The 20783-nt window shown below is 39.3% G+C and overlaps 1 protein-coding gene across 1 annotated transcript in view; it reads left to right on the forward strand.

The window, feature by feature from the left end:
• The window catches only part of NRCAM (neuronal cell adhesion molecule), a 193714-nt gene that overhangs the window by 114703 nt on the left and 58228 nt on the right, over positions 1 to 20783 (forward strand). Inside the window, exons 3-7 of the mRNA XM_006774857.2 lie at positions 7503 to 7703; positions 10026 to 10043; positions 13055 to 13160; positions 17501 to 17697; positions 18858 to 18980. Of these exons, the coding sequence (XP_006774920.1) occupies positions 7598 to 7703; positions 10026 to 10043; positions 13055 to 13160; positions 17501 to 17697; positions 18858 to 18980 (550 nt within the window). The 5' untranslated portion in view covers positions 7503 to 7597. The remainder of the gene's footprint in view (positions 1 to 7502; positions 7704 to 10025; positions 10044 to 13054; positions 13161 to 17500; positions 17698 to 18857; positions 18981 to 20783) is intronic.

Below are 20783 nucleotides of genomic sequence, written 5' to 3' on the forward strand. Positions count from 1 at the left end.
GCCTTCTGCTTCCTCACTCCTGCACCCAGGCCCATGTTCGGGGGAAGCCAACTTCTAGGAAAAAGTGATTCAGAAATGCAGTTGGGAGGTGGGCACAGGAGGTGGCTGCAGCCAACCAACACCCACACAGCCTTGCTCGCCACCATCACCCCTCTTCCTGATCTCTGAGGCGAGACGTAAGGCAGCATGAGGTATGAACTGCTGTGCTAAGCACTGAGACCTCTGGCTTCATTTCTCACCTCAGTGTAGGCTCATTCTCTTGCATGTTCTCTCTTCCCCCCAAACTCCCTCCCGCCCTATTGGTGGGGAGGGGAGCACACATTGACATTTTGACCCAAGCCCTGCATCTCCACCCTGAATGGTTCATAACAGTTTGTAAGTCCTGGCTTCTTATATTTGAAATGTGACAAATTTCTTTAAATAACTAGCCTACTATTAAATGGTGCCATTTTGCCATGTGTTGTTTACTTGGCAGATGAATGAGAGATAGCCCTTTTAATATACTAATATCCCATATGCCCATTTTTGCTGAAGTTTTTAACAAACCTGACATCTTTTTACTGGTATTTGTGGAAATCTCAATTTTAGGAAGATAGAGTCAGTGATTCAAGAAATGTTTCCAAATATATTACTATCAAGACCCATAGTCAGAATTAAATTTCTGTTTCTCAGACTTCACCTTTAGAGCAGTTCCCTACCTTTCATTTTGAAAGATTAGAACATTTTTGTTTTATAATTGGAAGAAAACCAACTGGGAAGCAGGCCCTCTGATGAAAGAATAGCCAGTTTCTAGCTTAATTTTTGCTTTTTTGCATTAGAAATAAATTGCTGTAATGCCTGAGACTCTCAATTAGGAATTATCCACAATTATTTTAGTGTGAGCAAATTCATTAGACATCAGTGGTAACTGTCTTCTATTTATTCTGCGTATAAGTTTTGTGTAAGAAATGTAACTTTTCTGTGCCTTTTGGCTGCACCAACAGATATTTAAGGAACTATATCTAGGAAAAAGCAAAATGATACATCACTTTAGAGGGAAAACCTGTATCACCATACTGTTTATTTAGAATTCCTGTGGTTCCAATCCTGTTCTTGTATTTGAATCATTCAGGATTCTCTTAAATGTGCATAGTAGGGTCTTTCTGTTTACAAGCAACAGCCAATCTCCATTTATCTTGTTTCACATATCTGTGCTATATAACAAATCACCACCGTAATTGGTGGCTTCAGACAACAATAACTTATTATTTATCATCATTCTGAGGGTTTGTTAACCCTCAGATGGCTAACATCTGGCTCTTCTGCTCTCAGATGGTTCTTCTGTTGCATGTGTATTAACAAGCCTTCAGTTGGGAGCTCAGTTGGGACCAGAAAATCAGAAATAGTCATTCATGTGCCAGGGTCTCTATCCATTAGTCTCTTCTCATTTCGTAGTCTGCTCAGATTTCCCAGAGGGAACATTACAAGAGGATGAGCCCCAGTGTGCCAGTGTTCAGCACACCCCTGCTTGCATAGTTCTTGCTAAAAACCCATTGGTCAAAGTATGTCACATGGCCAAGCCCAAAGTCATGTGAGAGGGGACTCCCCATGAGTATGGATGCTGGGGGGAGTGCTTCCTGTAGGCCACCGATGTAGCAGCTCACCCGCCATGTTAATGAAGGCTTGTTTTAGAATTCGCAGATAGAAGACAGGAAGACATTTCAATCACAACCACTATTCCGGCAAACTTCATAAAGAATTGGAGCATCATGTTAGAGTTTTAGAGGCCTGGTTGCCATAGTGCAACAGGAGCAGACACTTGGTATCACCTGTCATTCAGTGATGCTGTGTCATTCAGTGACTCTTTGTCTCTATTTCTGTTGATCTTGTTGCTGTTTATTGGCTTCATTCCTCTCTTGATTATGTCATATCCTCTGCTTACTCATGGTTTCTCATGCTTCTTCCCTTTGGGTGATCTTTGACCTTTATTCCCGCTCTAAACTGTTGACTCACTTTCTCTTTCAGCCTCATGTTCACCCTCCCCACGAGAAAGGAATGTCTTACCACTTCATCAGTCATTCTTCAGCCATCTACAACAGCCAAGTCATCTCACAGGCTCTGTGTGGCTGCTGCCTTTGGTCAGACCCCCCATCCCCTAATTCTTCTGGCCTTGGTCAGGATGGTGGGGTCAATGACGAAAGTCAGACTCTGAGCATGGCTTGCCTTCAGAATGGAATAGTCTCTCCATTCTGTTTAGCTAATTGTAATTGGATTTGAAGGTGGGAGTGAGCAAGGCTTCTTTTGAGAAACACTATTATCTTTCTGTCTTATTCTATCATTCCTTCTTTTTCTAATCAGCTCTCTCATTCCTGAGGCTGATGCTGACAACTGTCAACAGATAACTGGCTGGACATGCTTAGAACAGGTGCCATCCTCGGTCAGGGTCACTATTAGTCTTACACATAGGGACTTTCATTAAGCATTCTTTGTCCCTTTGTCTTAGATCTCTTAATTATATCACTATCTACTATGTCCTTCCTTGTAGTTTCTGTGCTTAATAAAGGAGGTGTGGAAAAGCCAGTATCAAAATAATTTCGTGTGGCAGGTAATTAGATTCCATTGAAAGACATTGATATTTTTGGTTGTTTAACACCAGTCAAAAGGCTTTAAATTTTTTTCTAAACCCAAGAGGTCCTTAAAACATTATTTTATATATTTTTATACTTCTTTATGCAACAAATATCTCCAGAAGGATTTACAAAACTTGGTAATAGTAACACTCACAAGGGGAGAACCTTGGATTCTGGCTTGCTTACTTTGAATTATATGGTCTTTTGTACCTTATGAATGTTGTAATATGTACATATATTGCCTACTTTTAAGTTAACTTTTAAAGTGTGTCTTATCTGCATTATCCTGACTTGCGGTTCCTTTAAAAGTCCAGGGCCAGCTCTCGGTACAATCCCAGCTGGCACCATCCTCATAGACGCCAACTGTGGAGATCAGTTGATATTCAGAAACCATTCATGATTTTTTTATTTTTAAACACCAGTGCCTACCTTGGTCATTCTGTTTGCAAACTGACTAAACGTAAAATAAGAGGATATGAGAGGGAGGGAAATGCTAGGGGCTTCTCAGGGTGTGACAATGTGAGATAACTGAAAGCTCCCGAACTTTTCAGAACTAGATCTGGAGCTTCTCTAACTGTGTGTCCTTAGGCACATGACTTTACCACCTTGCATCTTGGGTTCTGTATCAGGAAATTGGAGCATGTAATAGAATTTACCTTTGGGGATTATTGACAAGATGAGGTAAATTAAAGCAGGGAGTGGACTCAGTGTGACTCCTGGCACATGGAAGGTTCTTGGTGAATAATAGCCGTCCACTGTGATTGGTTTTTTTCTCCTCATCTATTAAATGCATATAATACCTGCTTTCCTATTTCCTGGAGCTTTTATGAATATCAAATAAGTTATACTGCTCAGAGGAGTGGAGATTTGAGTTATTTTCAAGTTGTATTCCATTATCTGTTATTGGGGTAAAAAATAAAAAAATCGGTTAATTGTTAACCTTTCAGTACTGCTCCAGGTTCTAGCTACCAGATTCCTTGTAGAAACTCTACTATGGGACATCACTTTGGGCTAGGAGGAAATTAGAAACTTGTTCCTTGGTACTTCATAAAGTTTGCCTTGACAATCTCTGTCGTCACATCTCAAGCTACTGTTTTCTGAGGCGCACTCATCGTAGTGTTGTTGCGTAGATTTAAGGGTGACTTTGTCGATGTGTTAATTATGTGAAGTCATTGTCCATTCTCTCTAACCTTCCTTCCATAGTCTCAGACCCAAAAACTGTGATTGAAAAGCACAGGTATGGGCTAGAAATGGGCATTCATGTGCTTATCGGTAAATATAGGACAAAATATAAAAAGTAACCATCCTCAGGTTCATTGCTGAAAAATGCCTTTCACGGTGAAGATAATGTCCCACGCAGTTAGCTGTCCAGTCAGTGAGGCCAGCCACTGATGAGTCAGGAGAGCAATGATGAGTGTGCCAAGGAGCATCCAGCCACGAGTTTATTGGCTCAGAGAGTGGGTCATCTTACGTTGTGCAGTCAGCATCAAACCACCCATGCTGGGATGCTCAAAAGTACAGATTAGAATGAAATGGTAAGTAATGCTTGGCCTCCCAGTTTTTTAATTAAACTAATTTTATCTTTCACTTGAAAGAAAAATATTTTATTTTCTTTCTAGTGACAAGACTTTTTAAGTAAACAACACAAGAGCTATGTTTCTTGGGCTTAATAACAGCTTTAGGTTTTTAAATAATGCAGGAGAATATTTGCTGTATGATTTAATATGAATTTTGGACTAAAAGAAGTAAGGGACTCTTGAATTGTATATCTTTTCTAATGATGAAAAGTTACTGAAGAAAGGAGGTAAGAGGTTCTGGAGTTCAAGTGTGAAAAGTTGCTTTGAATGGCATTAAATGAAATATGAAAAGGCTTTATTGTTTATCATTAGTCTGGGTCATTTTAACAATATATGTGGTTTCAAATATCAGGGTGATTTATATTCCAAAGAGGAACCTACCATTTGTTTCATTCCAGCATGCTTTAAAATGTCTGTGGCAAATTTTTTTTTTCCAAATTACAAGCTATATTGTACTCACATACTCTTTAGCTTTGAATACACATGACTTGCTGTTTCATATTGGGGTTTTATTTATTCGAATGTCATTGTATGAAAAATTTAGTTTTTGCTCATGGTTCTCATGTACGAGAGAATGACCATCATTTTTCAAGGTAAACTACAAGGCTGATGGGCTCCTGGCAGGGCAGGGCGTTGACATCAATATTGAGTGCAGAAGCAGTGGTGTTTCTTTGTGAGACGTGCAGCACACATTACTCTTGCAGAGAGCAAGCGTCATTTCTTGTAGCTGTATTGGATTTGCGCTTTGACTGAGTGCTGGGGACTTAATGCTGTCCTTGGGCATTGGGTTTTTCACCTATGACAGCATACGTAGGAGGAGTGAGTGAATTTCCAGGGGCAGGCTTCAGAGGATGGGCTGAGCCATTGCTTTGTCCTCCTCAGACAGAACCTATCCTGGACACAATTTCATGGCTGCTGGTGCAGTTAACTTACAACTTCTTGGAAGAGAGACCACATTTTCAATTGTCATAGTTCATGCCTCTCTCATTGTGAGGATTTACTCCTGGCTCTCTAAGTAAGTGCTTTCTCAATTTTTCTTAATTTTTTTTCTTTATGCAACACTGTGATTTAAAATGCCATATTTTGTTCCATATATATACTCTTAAAAGGTAAAGCAGGTTGAATGATACTTACTTTTATTTGAAGTTGTCTAATGGTTTTCTTGATTTTGAAGGACAACTAGTTAAGGCATCCAGGAAAAATAAATAATAAATGAAGAACTTAAAACAGAAATTGTTTGTGGTTGCTTAAGATCTTATGAGCATTATAACGTATTAGTACACCTTTGAGAAAGTGTTTCAGTTCTCCAGCACCTATTCAGAGAGCGAGGCACTTAAGTCGAATAAACTCAATTACTCTGACGCATAAATCAGGCAGGTGTGCCATTTGTTTTCTCAGTGTTTGATTCTGTGGTTATCTCTGAATATGTGTAGTATGTACATCAACTTGTTTTAGTGCCATTTATGCGAGGTATTGTCATTTTCCCTGAAGCTTATGAGCAAATTCAAAGTTCGCAATTTAACAGAAGGTCATGAGAGACATAAGGAAGTTTGGCTAATTGATGTACACACACAGAAAGACAGTCTGGTTTGTACTTGGGTTAGAAATGGTTGTGTGAGCTTCTATACCTGCCTCTCAATGCTTAATGGGCCTGATTGTTTATATATTATATTATGGAAAGCCACTTTTCTAGTTCTTAAATGAAACTACACAATATGGATGTTTCATTCACAAAATATTTATGTATGTATAGTATCTATATTTAGCACAGTAAATTCTTTTATTTATTTATTTATTTAGAAAGAAGTGTCCAATTATAATAGTAATTAGGTTTTTATCAGAACTCAGTTGCCAGCAAAACATGTCTGTATTCTGTGTTTGTGCTCATGTTCTCCTGTGGACAGTAACAGTTAATGTGCAAGGCACACTAGGTTACATGAAGGGAGAGGGATACAAAGATGGGAGAGGCCTGAAGTAGTAGAGTAGAGAGCATGAATACAAAAATAACCTATTTGATTCTCTATCTTTCTATCTATCTATCTAACATGTGATGATTAAAGTAAGGAATTTCAGGATTTTTTAGAGGGAAAATGACTTCTAGTTTTAATGATCAGCTAATGTTTCAATTTTAACAGATCTATACAGAAATAAATTGGACTTTTATAAGGAAATATGGTGGAATGGGCATTCCAAGGAGAAGGAATAGAATAGATAAGACAAAAAGGTGGAAAAATTCAAGGTATTGACCTAAAAAAGAAAGAGACCATCAAACAAGCAAAACAAAAAAGTTATATGGAAATAGGAACAGATAAGGTTGGTAGGATAAAATGTAGCCAAGTTATTGAGGGGTTTTTTAAATTACCTGTTTAAGGATATATTGAACTCTATTTGGTAGATCCCATATGGCCACTCCCAATATTTAACCACAGAAGACCCTTTAGAAAGAATTGACAGTGCTCAGGAGGGTGACTTCAGTGAGGAAGGCCTGGAACGCAGAGCCCAGGCGTACCTGCTGCCCTAGTCTACGTGAAAGATGGGAAGGCCTGAATTGTCAGTACTTCAGCTGGTAAATCAGTGTGGGGTTTGGAGCAAATTTGCAGCAATGCCCTGGAGTTTCCCAGAAATAATCTCTAGAATGGAGTAGCCCATAGGCCTCCCCTCTAACGTCACACTTCCTAACTGACTTACAAGTCAAGTTTGTGTGAACGGCATGGCAGGCTCTGATGTGAATGCAGATATTTAAAATGGAAATGAATTGACCAAAAAAATGTGAAGCACAGAGACATGGAACAGACTGACATATCTCAACATGAGGTTGGGGGGACCAGAAGAGAGAAACCAAGAAATTTATAATCTTACATGCATAGCCCATGGACACAGTTAATAGGGTAGTGAAGACCCTGAGGGGTGGGTAGGGGCTGGGAGGCGGGAGGTAAGGGAGGCTCAATCCCTAGTAGGGGCTTTCAGGAGGCAACCGATCAATGATTCTCTCTCATCATTGATGTTTCTATCTCTCCCTCTCATAGCAGTACTATCAACAATAAAAAAATATTAAAAAAATAAATAAAAAATAAAATGGAAAAATAAAGATAGCAGAGTAGACAGATTTTTGCTTAGCATCACTACCAATATTTCTGACCTGATTTCAGCTGCTTTATGAATAAATGATTATTCTAGTCCCGAGAGTTAAATATTTAAAAATTAGCTCGCTTTTAGAGTTCATGTATAATCCAGGACTGATTTTCTTTGCTGCCGGTTTCCGCTCTTAATTTCCTTCTTTTTAATACACTATAATTTTTATTCTGTCCTTTTTCAGTTTCCTGCATGAAAATTATTTAGACATTGCACACACATCTTTTGTGAGAGAAGAAAAGGAAATTCAGCTTGTGGGTCTCAGCAGGAGTTAAGCTAATGCAGCTGGAAATAATGCCGAAAAAGAAGCGCTTATCTGCAGGCAGAGTGCCCCTGATTCTCTTCCTGTGCCAGATGATTAGTGCACTGGATGTGCCTCTCGATTGTAAGTATTAACGTTTTAAAGCTTTTAGGCCCGGGAGTCGAAACCTCCCCAGCATTTACCGTTACACTGAACTGTGTGAATGGAGAAGGTGTCTGTGTGAGACTGAAAAGCTAATCAAAATTAATTTGGCTTTTACCTTCAGCACCTGGTGTTCATAAAGAACCGCACCAAAGAAATGGCCATTGAAACGATCAGACACATTGCACCCGCCCTATCATTATCTTTCTGCGCCCCCAGGTGCCTTTTGTGTACCAGGGGGTAGGGGCTGGCCTGAGAAGGAGTGAATTGCGGGCTGCCCTGATCCTCCCCACAGGGGACTCTTTATAGAAGGAGTCCTGCAAGAAAACTATATGAATTACTTTAAAATGATTGTGGAGACCTCCCCAATTACACCCTCCCCGCTTCTCCACCCTCTCATATACGGAGTGCTCTGGAAAAGGTGGGGGGTAGTCTCTCGGCCAACCCCACACCACTTTTCCATCCCCAGACTATGCATAATTCATTTCTCTTCAGGCAAGACAAAATTCACCTTTGATTGTGGAATCTTAAATATTAATTTAAATATAGGAAATGCATCTTATCTAAAGCATTCTTTGTTTAAAAAAACAAAGATCAAGATTTAATTTTTATTTTTATATATAATTTATTGATTTCAGAGAGGAAGGGAGAGGGAGAGAGAGAGAGAGAAACATCAATGAGAGAGAAACATCATCGGCTGCCTCCTGCATGCCCTCTACTGGGGACCAAGCCCGAAACTGCAGCATGTGCCCTGACCAGGAATTGAACCATGACCTCCTGGTTCATAGCTCACTGCTTAACCACTGAGCCACACTGCCAGGCTCAAGATGTAAATTTTGAAAATACAAGAAGTCATCTGCAAAAACACTGTTTAAAATAGAGCAAGAACAGCTACTGTGTTAGCCTACTCTTTTCCTAGTAGTTAAGTATATGCTGGACTCTCCCTGGTCTGTGTGGCCTATTTATGAAAAATGAAGACAACGCTTGGTTTCAACTGATCACTTTTCCTGCACTTGAAATTAGAATTTCAAATCTGGACAATTACTAAACTTCAGAATTGATTTATTCTTTATCCCCAATCTGCATGACTTCTTTAAATCCATTAGCTTCCTGAATAGAACATCCGTTTGGCAAGCTTTCCAAGGTGCAAGGAAGATAGTACTTTCCCGGGGCTATTCGATTGTTGGGTTGTCATTTTTCCCCAAAGAGGTTGCAACTGCCAGTGGAAAGACACTAAGAAGAGATGTGGTTTGCCCCACACTTTGTTGAATTCCTTTGCTGTGCCTCTATAGTCTAAAGTACAAAAAAATACAATATTTTGCTTATTTTCAAAACATATTCTTTCAATTACCTTAATTTCAATTAAAAAAAAGGATCACTAGGCTCATTGGAGTTGGATTGCTGAAGTAAGCATTTGCCCTAAGAGGTATGTAGGAGAGAGATCAAAGCACTGGAGAGCAATGTTTTATTCCCCCTTAATCCGGCTGCTCAATCTAACAATCAGAAGGAAATAGTCACCGACGGCTAACTCAGTTATTGCTGCTGATGGAGAAGAGGCATAACCATGATGACAAGAAAGTCGAGGACAACCAGGGGCTCCTGTATTAACCTTTGCAAGTGCTAGTGCCAGGCAGCCCTGCGGAATCATTTGAATTGCGTACTTACGTGATTGCTTCCCTGCCCCTATTCCTTACATCCCTTCTACACGAGACGCTCCTTGATGCGGCTACTGACAATCCCTGGGTGATGGAGGAATTCTGAAAGCAGAAATATGCTGAGCATCTGAAAAGTTTATTACAGATATGGGTATTAACCATAGAAATATAAAAACCTGAAACCAGTGTTGGATTTGTCTTGGATGGAACATTGTCATTGTGGCCATGTTCCCATTGGTAAGTGTTATTATTATGTGCACAGTGATGTCTCGGATGATGGGATCAGACACTACACAGTGTGTGACAACTCAGAATAATTATAGACTTCAGCTGTTTCCCAAATTGAACATAATTACTTGTCCAGTACAACATGGATGGAATGGAAGTAGCCATTCTTATTCCTGGAAGAATTATGTTTTTGTTCTTCCGTGTGTGATATGGGATAACTGCTACAGGAATAAACAAACCCACGAATGGGAGCTTCTTTCTCCTACCACTTCACAACTTTAAGCTCTGCTATACTAGTTTTTTAGGTCAAATCATGTCAAGATGCCCTTTTTATCTTCAGGGTTCTAACATTCTTATCACTAACATCTGATTTTCTTTAATCCTGTTTGCCCACTCAACTGCTGATATTGATGGGGAAAAGCAAAACTTCTTGAAGACTGTAAGTGTCCTTTGGCAATTACTAGGCAATGCGAAAATTTGGCCATGTCTTTGTTTTTGAATGAATAGTGTGAATTAAATGCACAATTTTATGTTTTGTGACTAACGTGTTTTTAAGCATGTGTATTTATTTGTGGCTAAATGTTAAAATACCAAGAAGCAAGTTTAATATATCCCCTGCATGAATTCTGAAGACTCAGGTATTACTATTTTTCATTTACCAATACTATGTTCTACTAATGTCTGTGCTTTATTCACTTCTGATGTAACTCAATGAGAAAATTCATTAAATTTACAGAAAATGACTATCTGGTTCTAAATGCTTTTTGGAATGCTGGAATACAGACATGTCTTTTGGTACCTTTTAGAAATTGGATGCATGCTGACGCTTCACCCAGTTGGCATCTATATACTCTCTGATCCTTCCTCAGCTTGAGGACCGTGTAGTGAGGTGTTTCCAGGTGCCATTGGTATAATGGCCTGGAGAATTTGAATATTGTTTTGAAGTGTGCAAAAGGCACTAAACAGCCCTTCCTCACAGCGTTCCCAAGTGGCCTGCTCTAAGCAAAAACTTCTGCTGCCCCTCGGCACCAGTTGAACAGCATCTATCATCTGCCTAAAAAAAGAGTTTTCAGGCAAATGAAAAATCCTTTGATGTTGGATTAACCAGGAAAATTATGTGAAACCACCTTTTTTACATAGTACTTCAAAACATTTGTTAGTTGCTAGGTGATCTAAGCACTGTTCAAATAGGTAGGTCTAGATGGTAAACTCCTTAGGGGTGACATCTAAGCCAATTCTATTGCAAACACATGAATAGAAGTTCTGGGTGTGATACCACTAGTCGTCCACCTCTACCACTTGCAGAAAAGAAGGAGGAATTGGGCTGAGTCACTCCTAAGAATTCCCTCACCTACCACCTATGTTCACTGTTCCCTGGGTGTGAAATTCCACGTTTCTTTCCATCATCCCAAACTCTATACTCCCAGAGCATACAGGATCACTCAAAGGTGAAGCTGGTCCAAATAGAAATGATTGTGATAATAATGTAAACATAGCTAACATTACTGAGCCATTATAGTATTGACATATACTAATAATTTTACCCAGATTGTTTTATTTAATCCTCTAGTGACTCTAGGAATTAGATACTACTTTGAAACCCCATTTTCTCTCTAAGGAAACGAGGTCTTACAGAAGTTAAAAAATTTGCTTGAGGTCTCAAAACTGGTAAGAAAGAAACAGACTAGTTCTTACCCACCAGACCAAACTGCTAGCCAACATCTTCCTGACAGGGCTGGAAGAATGAGGTTTCTGTGTCATGGCTGCGAAGAGCAGCTGGCTCATCAGGAGGCCAAGGAGGGGGACAGATCTTACTGAAGGGAGGAGAATTGATACTGTCCAGTATCCTGCATTTAATAGGTGGACAATAAAAAAGAAAAGAGACAGCAATGGGTTCATCTTTTGACCCGTTTTTAGGTGTCATTTGGATATTTAATAAAAGATGTCTGGTGGACAGCGCAAGGCTGGAGACCAAGCAACACAAGAGATCCATATTTGCAGGTTTATAAGACATTCGATGTGGAAATGATAAATTTAGCTCTGGCCACAATTTGCCACAGTAAAGAAAGGCAAGAGCAGAGCGCAGTTATGAAGCTTAGGGAAACACTTGGGTGGCAGTGGAAGAGTTTCCCAAAGGAAGCACAGAGCATGGGCAAAGGAAAGCGTAGATCGAAAATATGAAAAACTTCAATGATTGAGATGACTCTTTGTTCCGGAGGGGGCACTATAGATTGTAAAATGTTTAGCAGCACCCCTGACCTCTGCAATAACAGATGCCAGTACCACCCCAGGTCTCAGAGGTGACAACCAAGATCATCTCTAGATATGGCCAAATGTCCCCCCAAGGGGTGGGGGCAAACTGCCCTGGTTGAGGAACTCTGGTCCATATGAGTGGCTCTCCATGGAGGTATGCAAGTCAGTGGTTTCTACCAGGAGAGTTTGGCTCTTTTCTCTGCTGTGTGCCTTCCTAGTCAAGCCTAGTTGCTGCCCTAAGCAAAACAATAAGCTGAAATCAATACTTGCTCTAGTCCTCCCCTGTTCTAACACTCCTGATTCTGATGTCACAAAAAGAACATGGTAATTTTAGAGTGAATTGAGTGTTGGATGTCCAGAAACCAGCTTGCTTCAGATTAAATTGCTCTGGGTCAATAACGGGTTTGCCCTATGATTTGATAATAAATAATCATGTAACACTTTGAAGAGTGGAATGAAAATATCATCTCCTGTAACAGAGAACTTCCCAAATCTATTTATCTTCTAAATAAGACTTTTACCTTTGTTCTTACTAGCCACCTCCATCCTGGTTCTAGTAAGACATGTCCAGTCTCTAACTTAACCATCTTTTAAACATTCAGTCCTCAAATTTATTTGTTCCCAACATACATGGCGGGGCAAAAGTAGGTTTACAGTTGTGAGTATGTGAAACACAAAGTCTGTTCTTATATTATTATTTATTAACTATTGTATAATATTCCATATAAACAGCTGTAGACCTACTTTTGCCCCACCCTGTATATTAACATACATCAGCTCACGAATGAGCATAGTCAGTTACTCTTTACTAAGAAATGCAAATTAGCATCATCACTTAAATTTCATTGAAAGGCCTGTTTGAACCGAAGGAATTAGAGCAAATTCTCATTGTTACATCAGAAAAAAAAACTATCCTAATATTAAACTTGTATTGGTAATTATTTTCCCAGTCTTTTAGTGGGGAAATGGGCTTTGTGAGTGCATGTGGGTTACCAAAAGAAGTTATTCCTTGACTTCAAAGTTTTCGGAAGACTGCTGGTGAGAATCGACTGGGGCAGGTGCTGCCACCATAGACATTACTAAAAGCCTTTGGAGCATATTTAGTCTGGGGTAAGTGATTTGCTATAGAAAAAAATGATGGCTATTATGATATTAAGTGATTTATTTCTTTACATTGTTCTTCTTTCTACAATTAAGTGGTACAACCTCCAACCATCACTCAACAGTCTCCAAAAGATTACATTGTTGACCCTCGAGAGAATATTGTAATCCAATGTGAGGCCAAAGGGAAGCCTCCGCCCAGGTGGGTGTCATGGTACTGAGAGTAAGCACTGGCACTAACATGAGCTTCATTTCAGGTCCTGCACATCTTCCGAGCATCATTTGTAGGTGTTTTGTCCCTCTACTTACAGCCTGTCCTTTTTTGGAAACCCAGATAGCATTTCTGTGTTCATGCCCTTCTGTAAAATGCTCTAACAATTGTGGAGAGATGTGGAAAGAGCGTTCTAGTGGCTCGCATGGCCTTATGACATAGGCAAATCCCTCTTGTCTGGGCCTCAGTATCTGTATTTGTAAAATAAAGAACTTGAATTTGATGATTTCTCATATCTTTCCTATCTCTAGAGAGGTCTATAAAATAGCTGTAAGTAGGTTTACTAACTTGGCTGGGTTCAGTAACTCAAGATTTTCCAAATGGATCTTGCAGTGAGCACTGCATGGCATGTTAGAGTTGGGGGAGATGCTAGAGATTATCTGGTCCAATGAATATATTTTATAGGTGGGAAACTGATTCCTAGTAATTCTAGATATCTTACCCATGATCCCACAGTTAATTAGTGGATGATTGATAACTTGTCCAGTAATATATAGGAGCTTGGGAGAGTTAGGTTATTATTATGAAATGTAATGTGGATTTTTAATAATAAAAAGTGAAAATTTCTAAATTTTTTCTTTCTTTTTTTTTTTAACAAAAAATATCCTTTAGTTATATACCATAGAATTTACCCATTGTAAGTGTTTGCTTATTTTTAACCAATTGGCTGTTGTGCAACAATCACCACTCAGTTTTAGAACTTTTCCTTTGTCCCCAAAGTTCCCTTATGCTCTTTTGCAGTAAATCTCTCCACTACCTTGAGCCTCAGGCCCTAATATAATTTCTTTCTCCATAGATTTCATCTAAATTGAATATAACATATACTCTTATGTACATTTGACATCTTTCAATTGGCATAATTTATGGCTATTATGAATGATACTGCAGTGAACATTCTGTGCAAGTCTTTGTGTAGACATTTGGTTTTATTTTTCTTGGGTAGATACTTCGGAGTGTAATTGCTGGGTTTTATGATAAATATATGTTTAACTTTTTAAGAAACTACCAAACCATTTTCCAAAGTGGCTCTCCCATTCTATATCCCCATCAGCAATGTGTAAATGTTCCTATTTCTCCCCATCCTCTCCAACACTTGTTATTGTCTGTCTTGATTTTAGCTATTCTAGTGAGTGTGAAAAGATGTTAATTTGCATTTCTCTAATGAATAACAACATGAAACACCTTTTCCTATGCTTATTAAATACTTCTATATCTTTTTTGGTGAAATATCTATTTAAATAATTTGCTCATTTATTGAGTTGTCTTCTAATTATTGAGTTGTGAGAGTTCTTTATATATTCTAGATACAAGTGCTATATTAGATACATGATTTGCAATTTTTAAAAACATCTCTTTTTTAAAATTTATTTAATTTTCTTTTTTCATCACCATTTATCCCCCCTATGCCTTCTTCCACCTCCCCCCACCACAATCACCACACTGTTGTCTATGTCCATGAGTTCTTTCTTTCTTTTTATTATTTGCTCAATTCCTTCATCACCACCTCTGAACCCTCCCCTCACCAGAGGTATCTGCCTGCTCTCTATCTATGAGTCTGTTTCTATTTTGCTTGTTAGTTCAGTTTGTTCGTTAAATTCCACATGAGTGAAATCATATGGTATTTGTCTTTCTCTAACTGGCTTATTTCACTTAGCATAATGTTCTCCAAGTCAATCTATGCTGTCGCACAGGGTAAAATTTTCTCCCATTTTACAGCTGAGTAGTATTCCATTGAGTGAATGTAACATAGCTGTTTTATTCAATCGTTACTGATAGACACTTGGGCTGCTTCCAAATCTTGGCTATTGTAAATAGCATTGCAGTGAACATAGGGGTGCGCATATTCTTTTGAATTAGTGTTTTGGGGTTGTTGGGTTTTTTTTTTTTTTTAGATAATTCCAAGAAGTCAAATTACTGAGTCAAAGGCAGTCCCATTTTTAATTTTTTAAGGTAACTCCATACTGCTTTCCACAATGCCTGTACCAGTCTGCATTCCCACCAACAGTGCACAAGGGTTCAATTTTCTCTACCTCACCAACACTTGTCATTTGTTGATTTGTTGATGGTAGCCATTCTGACAGGTGTGAGGTGATACCTCATTGTCGTTTTAATGTGCATCTCTCTGATGGGGATCAATGACTTTGAGCATCTTTTCATATGTCTATTGGCCATCCATATGTCCTCTTTGGAGAAGTGTCTATTCAGGTCCTTTGCCCATTTTTTAATTGGATTGTTTTTTGGGGTGTTTTTTGGCGTTGAGTTGCATGAGTTCTTTATAAACTTTGGCTATTAACCCTTTATCAGATGTATCAGCAAATATGTTCTCCCATTCAGTGGAATGTCTGAGATTTTACTGTCTATGTTTTCTTCTAAAATTTTTATGGTTTCCAGTCTAACCTTTAAGTCTTTTATCCATTTTGAGTTTGCTATTACTACGTATGGTGTAAGAAGGTCCACAGGGTGGTGTGAGAGCGCTTCCAATTGTTGGAGCTATTGCTTCCCGCCAGGCTGATGCTGCATGGAGGGGAATGTTTTGCTGGAGAAAGATGGCTTCTGCAGTAGGGGAATGACTCAGCACAGGGATCCTGGTGGCTGACCTCTCAGCTCTCTTCCCAGTGCCACCAACCCCAGACTCTGCTCACACAGCTCTAGTCCACTCTGTCCTCCCTCCACTTGATCTCGGGATGAATGACTACAAATGAAATTTTGTGCCTTGGCCCTTTAAGAGGGTGCCCGCATTTCTAGCCATCTCTCCCTGGGGACAGAAACCTCCTGCTTTTCCCAGCCAGATGTTATTGTGGGCTTCTTTCCGAGTTCTGGCACTCTTGCCTGGAGAGCCTGGCTTGGGGTTTAGACCCCACACTTCTCAAGGGGAACCCTCGCACAGCTGAGATATCCTCTAGAGCTTCAGCTATTGCCTGTGAGTGCTCTGACATCCCTCTGGTACCTCCGTACCTCCTACCAGTTTCCATGTGTCCTCCTCTCCAAGTCCTTGGCTGTAAGACTTCTCTCCAGCTGGTCTTCAGTTGGTTCTTTGGTGTGATTTTCCTATACTTTAGTTGAAACTCCAGTTTGGTCCTGGGAGGAGGTGAGTATAGCTTCCATCTAATCTGCCACCGTCTTGAATCCCAAATATTTTATTTCTGAATTTGTCTATTGCTGGCCCTACAAAACTAGCACAGACTAGCACCTGAGGAAAAAATGAATGTATACTAAATACTAAAGTATCTAAAACTCTTTCATCAAAGGCTTGTTTCAAAACAATATAGTCTGACATATTAGAAACACTCTAACACTCAGGCCCTAACATGATATAATTTGGTGGAGTTCCCTTTAGTTTTACATGTACTTTATCTCAGCACTATCGATATTGTGGACAGATAATTTTTTGTTGTGGGAATGGGGGCTGTCCTGGGCATTGTAGGTTATTTAGCAGCATCTCTAACCTGTACTGAGTACATGCCAGTGGCACCCACCACACTGCCTCCCACCCTAGCAGTTGTCACAACTCTTACTACAAGGAGAGCGGTGAGAAGGGAAGTCCAAGCGGTCCTAGAAAACAGTGAAGTTTAGAGATGTATCCCTTTGTGTGAGCATGGCCCTTGTGACTAGTTATAAAGTGTTTAGTTACACGAGCACTGTGACTTTTATATAAGAAAATCTCCTATATAAATAAAACTGAGAAAGAAGAATTTCAGTTGATAATTTGAAATACTGCCTATGGAATTTATAGAAATTATCTCTAGGATTAAACATTTCTCAAAATACATTATATATAGATTTACCACTTTTAATTACCAACATTTAAAATGCCACTGAACTCGTATCTCTTCCCATCCTACACTTTGCACTTTGGCCATTTGAAACTTGTCTGATTACCTGTGAAGGCCTCCCTTGTCACATTTCAGCCCAGAGCAAATTGTTGTAGATAGGTCAACTCTATGAACAATGGAGTTGACAATGCAAATGCTAATGAAGCACTAAGATAGTGTGCCTAGGAGGCCTCCTTTCTGTATGTCTTTGAAAACTGACAGGCAATTTGTGCGCATGATTTCTTTATTGAGTCAGATTTGGGATAGTTCTAATAAAGACATGTACCTTAAAATGTGTGGCCGGCACTCTTTTGTAAGTCATGATTCAATGAAACGTTTTAGGTGTGAAGCCTATTGCCCTTTTACGGAATATCAAAATCTAATAAGTATTTCTGAAAGCGCATCAACTACTAGGAACTTGTTAAAGAGTACGTAATCCTGTTTTTATGTCTTGGGCAGCTTCTCCTGGACCCGAAATGGGACTCATTTTGACATAGATAAAGACCCTCTCGTCACCATGAAGGCTGGCTCGGGAACCCTCATAATTAACATTATGAGCGAAGGGAAAGCAGAGACCTACGAAGGAGTCTATCAGTGCACAGCCAGGAATGAACGTGGAGCTGCAATTTCTAACAACATTGTTGTTCGTCCGTCCAGTAAGTGGGGCCTGTCCACCAACAGGTGGCTCTTTTTACAGCATGGCTCTGAGACTCAGCATCTATTACGTCATCCAAATACTATTACCAGTATATACTGGTAATAGCATTGATTCCAATAATCTGACTTTGTTTTGCTCCTTTCCACTTTACCCTAAATTCCTCAGCCTAATTCTTTGTCAGTCTCTAGCATTGTCTTTTATACAGGTCCAGAATAATAAAAACAAAACAAAACACCAGGGGTAAGAAAAGTGTTTCTTTCCCAAATTGATCTAATTATTGATTTTTTATGTATTGTATGTATGAACAAACTTCCTACAGCCAGATGGAATAAATTCAGTATGAAATGGGTGATGAGGTGTAAGTGTTATCTTTTTAAAGCATTCTTGTTTCAGAATTCAGGTAGAAATAGAATGGCCTCACTACCTTGCTGTTACATGGCTGTTTTTGCAGTGTTCTCTACCAAAACCCTCTCAACAGCGCAAGAGCATGTATTTCAAGAAAAATTACCATTGGCAGTTCTAATCATTTTAAAAGCTTTTTAAATTACATATGTAATATATGTTCATTATATAAAAAATTAATTCCAAATAAAAAATAAATTTAAAAGTTACTCATGAATTCTTCCATTCAAGGAAATAATTATTGCTTTTTTTTCTAGATATGTTTGTATGTGTTTAAAATGAGCTCATTCTGAAGTACTATTTTATAACCTTTTCTGACTTAACTACGATATGTATATTCTCACATCAGTTTTATCAATAAGTATACTTATATAATACTGTACAATATTAAAAGGTATAGGTGTATAGTTATGTTATTTGTTTTACAAGTCTTTGGCCATTTAAGCGTTTTCCATTCTTTTGTAAAGAACATGCTTGTAATGAAATTATTAGGTATCTTCTTAATGATTTATTTAATATAAGCTCTTAGGCTTGGAATCACTGACTCAGAATTTATACTAATAATGGCAGAGAATGAAAATTGTCTTTCTCTTTTTTGTTTTTACTTTCAACACCGTATTTAAAATTTATTTTCTTGTTATCTTAATGTACACAAATGCTGAGTTACAATTTTCCCAAAAGTTTAGTTTGTCTTTCTAGTGCTCTTTTTCTTTTTCAATCCAGAAATAACTTAGAAGTTGTTATTTCATATCATAGGGTCACCATTGTGGACCAAAGAAAAACTTGAACCAATCACACTTCGAAGTGGCCAGTCTTTGGTACTTCCCTGCAGACCTCCAGTTGGATTACCACCAGCTATAATATTCTGGATGGATAATTGTAAGTTTTAATAATATGAATTTCTTTCTTCGAGAGTCTGACAATTATTTGTTGTCAAAATAAATTATTATCTCTTGTGATTCATAAAATGTTTATAAAATGTTTTAGAGATGCCCAGGAAAATAAATGCTCATTGAAATAAATGTCATTTCATTCATTCATTTGATTTTGTTGAGCACCTACTATGTTCCAGGCACTGCTCTAAATAAACCAAACAAATTTCCTCCTCTCCCCGAGCTTATATTCTATGCCGTAGGAGTAGATGGGCGTGGAGAAGGAAGCAGGCAATAAATGCCTGTTGAAAGTATGTGTCAGCAGTCAGTACTAGGAAGGAAAATCAGCAGAGTTTTAAGCAGAGAATTAATGGAACGAGAGCAAAACAGGCCCCTAAATATGTGGTTGCAAAGGGAAAACCTGGCACAAGACTGTAAGGCAGGAGCACCCTGGTGTGTGTAAAAGGCAGCAGGGAGCCCAGTGGGGCCAGACTCAGTGAGTCAAAGGGGAGAGTGATAGGAAAGGTCAGACAAGCCCATGGGCTCAATGCAGAGGGCTTTGGTTTTGCTTTGAATGAAGTAGGAGACATTGAGGGAGTGACTTTACCTGAAACAAAACGAACAGCAATAACATCACTTCTGCTCAGGTATGGACAATAGAGAGGACAAAGGGAGAGTAGGGCCTCCTTGTTTGGAGGCCGCTGCTCTACTCTAGACTTGACGGCGACTCAGACTCGGGTAGTGGCAGTGCAGTGGGTAACACATGGTCAGATTCTGGATATATTTTGGAGGTAGGACCGCTAGGATTTATTGTGGTTCGAATGGGAGTCATGAGAGAGAGGAATCAAAGATAACTACAGGACTGAACAACTGGTAAAATGGAATTGTTATGTCATTTCCCAAAACAGCAGAAGCCCATAGAGGAGAGGAAATCAAGCTGTTTGATTTTCCCCCAACTTTTTGTGTGTTTTTTTACCCCCAACAGCAGCTAATACTTATTGGATATTTATTAAGTGCCTTTGCTAAGGACTATGCATGGGTTATCTCATCAATTTTTTATAACAACCCTATGAAGTATATCTGGTTATTCTTTCTACTTTTTAGATGAGGAAACCAAAGCACGAGACATGAAGTAATAATCCATTAGGCAGTTTAACATTTGTCCACCTGTCCCTGTCCTTGTGGGACATTTTTATTGCTCGGCCTCTCCACCCTCCAAAATCTCCTGTACTAATAGGTTAGCACAGTGGTCGGCAAACTCATTAGTCAACAGAGCCAAATATCAACAGTACGATTGAAATTTCTTTGAGAGCCAAATTTTTAAAACTTAAACTATATAGGTAGGTACATTGTGATTAACTTAATCAGGGTACTCCTAAGGCTTAGGAAGAGCCACAGTCAAGGGGCCAAAAAGCTGCATGCGGCTCGCGAGCCACAGTTTGCCGATCACTGGGATAGCATGTTACCTTACAGATGGGCCCCACATGGTTCTGCTGGGAAACCAGGAAATCAGGACTTTAAACATGAGCCGCTAATGAGACATCCATGGGGAGATGCCCAGCAGGAGTCAGGGCTACAAGAGTCAGAAAAAGGTTCAGAGCTCCAGTCAGCAGTGTTGGCCTTAGGAGTTTCAAAGAGCCAGGGGCTGGAGGAGAGCAGGGCGGGAGGGAGAGGGTGCAGGTGGTAAGAGCAACGCCTGGGGGACTGAGACCAGGCGCCCTCGGGAACCAAGAATTTAGGGAGAAACCAGAAAAATAGACGAGAAGGAGCTGTCACTGTGGTAAGATGAGAACAAAGAGAGAGCAAAGAA

This window comes from Myotis davidii, unplaced genomic scaffold (genome assembly GCF_000327345.1).
Source record: "Myotis davidii unplaced genomic scaffold, ASM32734v1 scaffold125, whole genome shotgun sequence".
NCBI lineage: Eukaryota > Metazoa > Chordata > Mammalia > Chiroptera > Vespertilionidae > Myotis > Myotis davidii.